The sequence below is a fragment of the Primulina tabacum genome, chromosome 3, assembly GCF_025594145.1.
Source record: "Primulina tabacum isolate GXHZ01 chromosome 3, ASM2559414v2, whole genome shotgun sequence".
NCBI classification, from domain to species: domain Eukaryota; kingdom Viridiplantae; phylum Streptophyta; class Magnoliopsida; order Lamiales; family Gesneriaceae; genus Primulina; species Primulina tabacum.
In genome coordinates this window covers 6870400-6881490 of record NC_134552.1, presented here as the reverse complement: position 1 = coordinate 6881490, position 11091 = coordinate 6870400, and the positions used below count along the sequence as shown (strand labels likewise).

General features: G+C 32.5%; 2 protein-coding genes across 3 annotated transcripts; one reads left to right on the top strand and one right to left on the bottom strand.

Annotated features, from left to right (window-relative positions):
• The first annotated feature begins 3527 nt into the window (after positions 1 to 3527).
• On the top strand, positions 3528 to 5876 carry LOC142539708 (uncharacterized). Its single transcript, XM_075645345.1, has one exon. It carries the CDS (start codon positions 3806 to 3808, stop codon positions 5753 to 5755), a length of 1950 nt encoding a protein of 649 aa, XP_075501460.1. The 5' UTR covers positions 3528 to 3805; the 3' UTR covers positions 5756 to 5876.
• Positions 5877 to 6585: 709 nt separating this feature from the next.
• Positions 6586 to 10164, bottom strand: LOC142539706 (uncharacterized). 2 transcript variants are annotated; one of them, XM_075645341.1, is made up of 2 exons: positions 9962 to 10164; positions 6586 to 8314 (listed from the first exon to the last, which is right to left on the bottom strand). In XM_075645341.1, the coding sequence occupies exon 2, from the start codon at positions 8250 to 8252 to the stop codon at positions 6669 to 6671; it is 1584 nt and encodes a 527-aa protein (XP_075501456.1). In that variant the 5' UTR covers positions 8253 to 8314; positions 9962 to 10164; the 3' UTR covers positions 6586 to 6668. The 2 variants fall into 2 exon arrangements, with proteins under 2 accessions (XP_075501456.1, XP_075501457.1); XM_075645342.1 differs by lacking the exon at positions 9962 to 10164 and adding an exon at positions 9887 to 9913.
• Positions 10165 to 11091: the final 927 nt, after the last annotated feature.

Below are 11091 nucleotides of genomic sequence, written 5' to 3'. Positions count from 1 at the left end.
AACAAAGCGCGGACGCTCATCCACGTATATATATTATTATTTAATATTATTTATTATTATATTATTATTTATTATTAAATATTATATATTATTATTTTGTGATTGTACACGTAAGTTTATTGTTATTTTAAATAATTAATTTAATTTAATATATATTATTATTATTATTATTTATTATAATTTTTAATTATTAATTTAATTCGAATGAAAAATATAAAATATAAATATTTATAATATATGTTAATTATTAAATATTTTGTATTATTTGGTTGGATGATTGAAAAATTAGAGATATTAGAGAATTGAAAAGAGAAAATTAAAGAGAATAAAAATAGTAGTCTTTCACCAATACATCAATAAGAGGTTTAACTTTAGCATGTATTATCGATGAAACTTACGCTGTATTATAATATTTTCATTCTATTATTAAATTTATATTTTTTATTTTCTATTTAAGCTATTATTATTAATTTAATTTCATTCGCAACATAAAAACTCAAACGACTTGAAAGTATATTTATAAATATATTATTATTTTTATTATTATTATTATTTTTTATAATTAATTTAATTCGAATGAAAAAAATATATAAATATTTATAATATATGTTAATTATTAAATATTTTGTATTATTTGGTTTGGTGATTGAAAAATTAGAGATATGATATGATTGAAGGAAGAAAATTAAGGAGAATAAAAATTGTAGTCTTTCATTAGTACACCAATAAGATGTTTAAATTTAGCATATAGTATCGATGAAACTTACGCTGTATTATAATATTTTCATTCTATTATTAAATTTATATTGTTTCTTTTCTATTTAAGCTATTATTATTATTAATTTAATTTCAATCACAACATAAAAACTCAAACGACTTGAAAGTATATTTATAAATATATTATTATTATTATTATTATTTATAATTAATTTAATTCGAATGAAAAAAATATATAAATATTTATAATATATGTTAATTATTAAATATTTTGTATTATTTGGTTTGATGATTGAAAAATTAGAGATATGAGAGGATTGAATGAAGAAAATTAAGGAGAATAAAAATTGTAGTCTTTCATTAGTACACGAATAAGATGTTTAACTTTAGCATATATTATCGATAAAACTTACATTGCATTACAATATTTTCATTTTATTCGTAAATTTACATTGTTTATTTTCTATTTAAGCTATAATTATTAATTGAATTTCAATCACAACATTAAAATAAAATATTAATCACAACATAAAAATACAATATTAATATATTATACAAGTAATTATTAATGCTTGCTTGCTTCCTTCACTTTTGGCCTTATCATTTTTATAGATTGATTTATTTAATAAATCTATTAATAATAATAAACCGATTATATATAATTATATGTTTTACAATTACTTTTTTTTTTATGAAATATGTGTTTATATAATTTTGAGAGAATTCGAAATGGATCTTCCTAAAATATCCTTTTGACCAATTGATTTTATGTATGTTTTCTTGAAATAATAATTTAAAAATAAAAAATATTTTTCAATTCTCTCATATCTCTCATATTTTAAAATAAAACAATAATTTAAAATAGAACAATAAATATTTTTTCAATCCTCTAACATTTTAAAAATATTGATTTTATGTATATTTTCTTTCAATCCTCTAATATCTCTAATTTTTCAATCATCCAACAAATAATACAAAATATTTAATAATTAACATATATTATAAATATTTATATTTTATATTTTTCATTTGAATTAAATTAATAATTAAAAATTATAATAATAAATAATAATAATAATAATATATTCGAATTAAATTAATTATTTAAAATAATAATAAACTTACGTGTACAATCACAAAATAATAATATATAATATTAAATAATAATATAATAATAAATAATATTGAATAATAATAAAATAATAATAAATAGTATTAAATAATAATATAAAAAACGCAGACGTTCGTCCACGTGGAGTTACAGTAGTTATGCAAAAAAAAAAATTTTAAATTATTTTTGAAATTCTTTTTTTTTACATTAATTTAAAAAAAAAACTCTTTCATATTACAATAACATTAAATTATATAGATCCCTCACATTTTATGAAAATTAACATATATATCGAAGATACAAATATTAACATTTAACCATATTAACGTAACATAATATGATGATATCTATTAAGACACGTGGAATCGTGTTGTTATGGATTGGATCGAAACAATGATTGTATCTATATGGAGGTAAATAGATAGTTGATGATTTTCAGATGTGACGTGTTCATATATAATCTTTGAACATTCTATGAATTAAATTAAAATTTTAAAATATCGTGTTTTCGATAACATTTAATTGAAAAACAATGTGTTCGATCTTATAGTTGATGTTATAATTTATGTCAATTGTTTGATTTCTTGTATAGTTACACGGATGAAGATTGTTATAGAACAATATATGCTTCTATTGAGATGGAAATATTGCATTTATTTATAGAACAATATGTGTTTCCATTGAGACCAAAATCAGGGCCGGATCCAGAAATTAAAGTTGAGGTGTGCTTGAACTTAATATAATAAGTTAATGTATATATATCAAATATGATATATTAATATGAAAATAATTAGCAAAATGACCTTGATATATATATATTTTTAAAAAATTATTGTACCTAGCGTATTGGAAATAGGAAACTTAATTTTCAAAAATAAGTTTAATCAATATCATTTTTCAAAATATATATATAATTTAAATTAATATGTAACTCGTGTAATATAAGACAAGTTTCACTTAAATTCAAAATTTACATTTTAAAACTACTTTTAATATATTTTAAATGTACTTTCAAAATTAAATTCTATTAAATAAAGAATTGATAAAATAATCTATCATTTTATGAGTCATTTATACCAAGCCCCCTTTGAAATATCGAAAATCTATATCTATTCACTGTGAGAGTTAAATAGGACATTCTAGATATTAACTTTTATGAGTTATTTGCACCGTGATATCTTTTAAAAAAATTAGACGGTGCTTAAATCTCTATATATATTTATCAAAAAAAAATTAGAATTGGCTACGAATCTCTATAACTCATTGTAAAAAAAAATTGAACTGGGCTACAGCTTAGAACAGACCAAGCATAGGTCCGTCCTTGACCGAAATACTGCGTTTATTAATAGTTACACGATCTAAAATATTCAAGTATACCGTAATCACCGTCTATAAACTTTTGGATAATATATTGAGTTTGTTGTTCAGTTTTCTTCAAAAATTTTGATGTCATGCTATTTATGACAATCAATTCCAACAATAGAATTCCTGATCACATGGTGCAACTTGTGAGACTTATTAGAGTAGTTGTGATAAACTATTAAATATACATTTTGAAAATATATTTAAAAGCTTGAAATTATATATATAATTTTGATAGGTTGTAATTTCAATAATAATAAAATATAAAAATAACACGAATAATAGATAATATATTAATATGTATATATATAATCAATAAAAATATAGAAAGAACTCCTTTGACCTTGTAAACAGTCAAACTTCTTCAGTTTTAATCTACGAAGAATTGAGAGATGTCTTTAAAACGTCTACAGATTCAATTTCAAACCCATTGACAACTCAAAAAATTGGGTTATTGTTCTTCGGTTTGCCACTCAAAATCTAATTTTGATCCGAATTTCCGATCTTGAATTAGGTTATTCTTGAAACTCAGAAAGGTTTTGAAATAAGTTTCGATTCCTGTCGGTTTCGTTGAAGAATTTGCACGAAATATTGAGATTTTGGTTGTGGTGTTTGATGGGGGATTTAGTGAAGCAGATCTTAGCGAAACCGATTCAGCTATCAGATCAAGTGATTAAAGCTGCCGAAAATGCGGGGTCCTTCAAGCAGGAATGCTCGGAACTCAAGTCTAAGACCGAGAGGCTCGCCGGGCTCCTCCGCCAGGTGGCGCGTGCCAGCAACGAACTGTACGACCGACCCACGCGCCGCATTATCGAGGACACCCAGCAGGCACTGGACAAGACCTTGTCCCTTGTCCTGAAATGCAACGGCAATGGCCTGATAAAACGCGTTTTCACCATTATACCCACCGCCGCCTTCCGCAAGATTTCAGCCCAACTGGAAAACTCCATTGGAGACGTGTCTTGGCTCCTCCGCGTCTCCGCTCCGGCAGACGATCGCCTCGACGAGTACCTTGGTCTACCACCTATCGCCGCCAACGAACCGATCCTCTACCTCATATGGGAGCAGATCGCCATGTTGTACACAGGCACAATCGACGATCGAGCAGACGCCGCAGCTTCACTGGTTTCCTTAGCCCGAGACAACGATCGCTACGGAAAATTGATAATCGAGGAAGGAGGAATCGGACCCTTGTTGAAATTACTGAAAGACGGGAAATTAGAAGGCCAGGAGAATGCTGCAAGGGCCATTGGGCTCCTCGGAAAAGATTCAGAAAGCGTGGAACACTTTATACACGCTGGTGTTTGCTCGGTGTTTGTGAAAATCCTCAAAGAAGGTTCCATGAAAGTGCAGGCGGTGGTCGCCTGGGCTACATCGGAACTCGCATCCCATTACCCCAAATGCCAGGATCTTTTCGTGCAGCACAATATAATACGTTTACTCGTCAGCCATCTAGCTTTCGAGACCGTGGAGGAGCATAGCAAGTATGCTGTCGTCAGCAAGGCCACGTCAGTCCACGCGGCGGTTGTTCTTGCTAGTAGTAATAACAAGAATAGTAATGTTACCAGCACTAATTTTGGTGGCAAAGATGGTGATTTACTGAAGGGGAGTCACGTGGAAGATGAAAAGAGTTTGATTCCTCATCATCCAGGGTACAAGCATCCTAATCAAATGCATAATGTGGTTACGAGTACGATGGCTCTTAAATCTGGCAATGGGAAGCACAATAACCACCATCCTCCCCCGACACTTTATTCGGTTTCGGTTTCGAGTAACAAAGCTAGAGAAATGGAGAATCCTGACACTAAATCTGACATGAAAGAAATGGCAGCAAGAGCCCTCTGGAAACTGGCTAAAGGGAACTCACCGATTTGTCGAATCATAACAGAATCAAGAGCTTTGTTGTGCTTCGCGGTTCTTTTGGATAAAGGGACTAAAAAAGTTCAGTACAACTCAGCTATGGCGTTGATGGAGATCACAGCTGTGGCGGAAGAAGATGCCGACTTAAGAAAATCTGCTTTCAAGCCCAATTCGCCGGCTTGTAAAGCTGTGGTCGATAAACTGTTCAGAATCATGGAGAAAGCAGATTCTGAATCTGAACTACTTGTTCCATGTATCAAATCTATTGGGAATTTGGCCAGGACTTTCAAGGCCACTGAAACGAGAATGATAAGTCCTTTAGTGAGTCTTCTCGATGATCCTGGAGTCGAGGTTTCAGAGGAAGCTTGTGTTTCGCTTACGAAGTTTGCTTGTTCTGATAATTATCTACATGTTGATCATTCGAAAGCTATAATCGGGGCTGGAGGGGCCAAGCATCTGGTTCAATTAGTGTACTTAGGAGAACAGATCGTGCAGAAACAGGCATTGATTCTGCTTAGTTATATTGCATTGCATGTGCCAGACAGTGAAGAATTTGCTCAAACAGAGGTGTTGACTGTGCTTGAATGGGCGTCAAAACAAGCTGTTTTGATGCAAGATGGTCACGTTGAGGAGTTGTCAATGGAGGCCATTGGGAAGCTGGAACTTTATCAGTCAAGAGGAACAAGGGTATTCAATAAAGTGTAATCGATATGTTTGTAGACTTTTTTTTTTATAGTGTCGATGATAAAGTTTTCTTGATTATTTCTTTATTTTTTAGCTTTTATTTTTTGTTTTCAGCTTTGATTAATCTGGAGTGTATATGACATTTGTTTGTTGGTGTACTCTTTTACCATATAAATAGCCTCCCTTAATCGATTCATTTGTGGTCTAGATCACAAACCGTGGGTTTTGTCCTTCGGGTAGTAAATAAATATCCATTTTTTTGTGGTAAATTCGATCATCGTAGGTTACATGACTAAGATCCGATGTCCCAAGGGTATGATCGATCATTCTTTAAATTTTCCGAAAGAAAGATCGAACAGAAGCTACATGGATCAGTTTTCACCCCACCCCACCCAATTTATTCTTAAGATTAAAAATTTATTCTTCTACTTTATCCTAGACTCTAAAGAGTTGACCAATCGAACCATTTAGATATTTACCCAAAATTAGTCTCATATTTTCATTTGTAAGCACTTTATTCTTTTATACAAATTACTGTCATAAAATTTCTCATTCAAATACTAATACACAAATTACACAATCCGTTTTGAGAATACAAGATAAATAAGAAAAATTCAATTTATTTTATTCAAATATTAGTTGGAGCTTTTTTTTTATTAATATAATAATATAATTTGAGTACACGAAGATAAAAGAAAATTTCAATTTATTTTATGTCAAATATTAATTTGAGTTTTTTTTTAAAATTAATATAATAATATGATTTGAAGATACAATGGTAAACATATAAAAGTCAATGTATGTTAATTGTCATATATTAAATAGAGCATGTAAAATTTCTAGAAAAGCCATGAAAGAAAACAACTTTGTGATTTAGATAAAGATATACATGAGAATTCACACTTCAAAATGGTATATATGTATTAATCTGAGATCAATCATGGTTGATCAGCAGCTCATCAAGGAGCCTAAATGCAGGTAATAGCTTTCTCTCTCGGAAAATCAAATCAATTAGCACACTCCATGTATCAGGATCTGGCTCAAACCCCATTTCCACCAATCCAGACAATTGTATCGCAGCATCGTTTACTTTTCCAGCCTTACAAAGATGAACTATTAACTCATTCGACGTACAAAAGTGTGGCAGAAATCCTCTGCGCAACATCAGATCCAACAACCTCACCGCCTTCTCCGATTCACCTTCCTTGCACAAGCAATTTAGAACAATTCGATAGCTAGCCTTATTTAGATAAATACCGACAACAGGTAATCTCATAAGCATGGTGATAGCCTCATTCGATCTGCTTTCTTCACATAGTCCCCGGAGAATTACATTCATTGTAACCACATCTGGCCGGCATTCGTTTCTTTTCATCTCTTCAAGCAGCTCAATAGCTTCATCAGTTCTCCTGGCCCTGCAAAAGTAGTTAATTAAGGTAGTATAAACAACAGTATCAGGTTTCAGACCAGCACCTTTCATCTCAACTAGAGTTTCTTTGGCCTCCTCAAGTCTTCCCTCCTGACAAAACCCATTCATGAAACTTGAATAATTGAACAAATTGGGGCTGCATCCATTTTTCTTCATGAATTTCATTATTTTCGAGGCTCCATCAGTTTTCCCACTACGACAAAACCCATTAATTAAGAGATTGTATGTCAAGGCATCGGGTAGTATCTGATGTTTGGAGACCATTTCCTCAAACAGACCAATCGCTTCTTCTAGCCTGCCACTTGCACAAAGACCTTTTATCATAGTTGAATAGGTGATCAAGTTCGGACAAGACAATTTAGACTTCTCCATCTCTTTTGCTACCTCAAAAGCATGTCCTAAATCTCCTTTCTTGCAATGATGTTTGACCAAAATGTTGAAAATACACGTATTGGGCTCCAAGTCAAAGTCTTTTCGAGTAGTCAAAAGGAAAGCCCGTGCCATTTCAATTTGATCTGCATCGACCAGAAGATTAAGACACGTGCTAATGGCTTTGAGAGACGGCTTTGCACGTACAATCGGCAGAATCCTGTGAAACATTTCAAGAACTCTTTCATGCATAGATGATTTGGAGAAATGCATCATGAGATTGAGGAATATGCCTTCGTGAAATTTGCAGGTGTCATAGGTCATCTGATGAAGAACGGCATCGAGGAGCTCATATTTCTTGCATCTAGCAAGCTTGTGGAGAATGATAGCATAGGTGTTGTGGTTATGATTAAAGCCCTTCTGATTTGTAACTTCGTTAAAAAATTGTAGAGCTAGTTGTGGATCTTTTTCATGCTTTATCAAGTTGATAACAGATTCATGACAATGATGCTTTCTTTTCTGAGGTAACTCTCGGGCCACAGGGGTAGTTTCAGATGGCACATTTGCTCCCTGTGATATGTTCTCAAGGTGTTGGAGAGGAGAGCGGAACTTAACTAAAGATGGGAATGTTTCAACACCCGTGTAGACGCGACGAACTTTTCGGGCCACTACATCCATAGCATCCACATAACACACTGAATCTCTCCTATTAAAGTACATCACCAGAAGGAATTGCTATCTGCTAGCTAGCAAAGCCATTTGCTGGCATGCGTACGTATCGTCTGTATAAACGAAACCAAATGACAATAAATCACCGTAAGTTTGAAAAAAACTGAAGTTTTTTTTTTTGGCTGAAACAGGCTCTCTGAAGTTTTTTTTTTTGGCCGAAACAGGCTCTCACTTAAATATTTCAATTCAGAACTAGTAATAGTATCCCTTGGTTAACAGGAATACCCATGAACTAAAGCAAGCAAAATTCATATAATATTGATTACTCACATATCAAATCAAAATAACAAGGCATGGCGCCTGATTTCAGAAGTTAATTTTCTCATAAACAAGATAGCCATTCTTCCAGCTCAGTAAAGTGGGAAAAAATATCAAAACATTCAAAATTCTTCTATGCATTCTTCGGCGACAGCCATTCTATGAGTTGTCTATGAGCAACTATCATTACATTAAAAAGTACAAGGCATGTCATCCTCTAGTCATTTGATATTTCTCAAAACTAAAACTTATAGTTGTGATCTCCAACCATCTCATTTTTATTTAATGCAGCAGTATTTAGTCCAATTCTTATTATTGGTGATGACAACTCATTGTTACGTCGACAATAGGTAAGGTAATTAGATGCCTGGGAGGTGAACACAGATAAGAAACATGAACACTGTAAATGATGGGCACAATGTGCGTTCAGTAGTTATTGAACAACAATTTTCATTTAAAAAATGAAATTTATTTTATCGAAAATGAACAATCAAGTAAGAAATTGTACAACATCAACTTTGACGTGAAGCTCCTCCTATTCAACATATATCAATATTTGTAAGTCTTGTAAAATTATTGCAAAAAAATCATACAAAAATGAAAAAAATTCATTCAAGCAATTTGTCAAATATCTCAAGTGCATTATATTTTTGGACGTCATCATTGCACTGATTTTCATATACAAACCTCCCAAATATACACAATTTTCACATACAAACGTCCCCACGTACGTACTGCAAACAAAACTGAACTTCATAACAAATATTAAAATAGTGAAGCACAGCAAATTAGTAACAATTAGCGAAGTTTCGGAAACGTGCCTTCAATTTGCAGGAAATGGTTGAATCTTACACATGCTTGCCTATATTTTGTGTCAAATATGTAAAACTATTCACACACAAATTAGACGTTTCCGGTAAAATATTCCTACGAAAATGTTACATCTGTGCCACTTAACTCGATATGTCACGAGATAGCAATACGAGCAAACCCATTATTCTAGCATTTCAATTAAGGGTCACTGGAAAAAAAAATTAAAAAATTAAGCTCAATCTCAAAGCTATCAAACTTTCAACGTTTTACCAATAAATTTTCGTAAACTTGTATCAAATCCTACCTTCCATTTCCACCTCTCTGTTAATCGATTTTGCAGTGTCTTTTGCGATAGAAATTCCCCCAAAAAATTCTGTTCAATAGATTATTCAATTGATATCTCAGTTTTCAACTGAGACATTCCTTGATCTTTTGACGAAATTTGAGAACGATTCATTCATTATATACACAGATTCTTTCAAAAAAATAATCTTTGATGCAGCTCTAACACAAACATCCAAGGGTTTACCAAAAAAAAAACAGTAAGCCATTACCTTGGGTAGGTTAGTGATGAAGCAGCTCTAACACAAACGATAAAGGGTTTACCAAAAAAAACAGTAAGCCATTACCTTGGGTAGGTTAGTGATGAAGCTCGGGTAGATTGAGCGAGCTTCTTTGGACAATCTACCAAACATAGCAGAGTATTTTCGCAGTAAAGATTTTGATACGATGAGATCAGTATATCCTGGGACCTCGGGTGGTCTGACCTGGTTCTCTGATGATCCGTCTTGGTTTTTCTGGGTGATCTGTCTTGGTCTCTCGGCTGGTATGGCTTCAGACAATTGACTAACACTCAACGAGATAATGTAAGTGGGACGTCGAAAGGGTTTTCGGCATACCCATTTTTACGCTCAAGTTAATACAAAATTCACCAAATAAAGAAAAAAATTATTGAATGCAGTAGATTACAATGTTTATCAAATGAGCAAACTTAGGTATTTACGGGGAAGAATACGACCTCGATTATAGTGCATGTACATTGTTTCTGATTAGACATATGCTCATTCCCTATCTTGTGAAGATTGTCCATGTCCTGTCATCTGTCAGTAGGCATGACGACTCATACTGTTCTGGTCTTGTCACGGATACTGATTGTCATGGTAATGATATATGGTGATCCATTCTATCCCAGTGACCTGAACCCTGGTCGAGCAAAAGGACTTTGTCTAGGGGAGAGGACCTTGGCCGGGTTGAGGAGCTTGGTCGGACAGAAGAACCTTGATCGGGTTGAAGGACCCTGGTCGAGCTGGAGCAACCTGTCCAGAGGAGGATCCTGGTCATATTTTACACATGCTCAACTCCTAAGAACAAATTAAAATTTGACTCGTTTAAGTTTTTTTCCGTCCGAATCCAAGAATGATCCGAGCACTTTTCACGATATCAGCTAGTTTCTTCTCTTCCCCACATATTATATGGCGCCGACAACAATAATTATGGGAAAAAACTGATCTGCAATCGAGGTTAATAGATTTGTAACCTTGGATGAATGGGGTTTGGATTTTTTTCGAACCAAACATGGGATGGAACCGAACAACCCTGTCAAACCAAAATTTTCTTTTAAAAAAAGTTCAACAAAATTATTCTCCAAAATTTCTCGAAAAAACCAACGACTTGACAAATGGCCAGCCACGAGAGATTAAGAAAAAAAAATTTAAATAGATTTTCGGGCTTTGGGAAAAAAATAAAAAATGAAGCTATC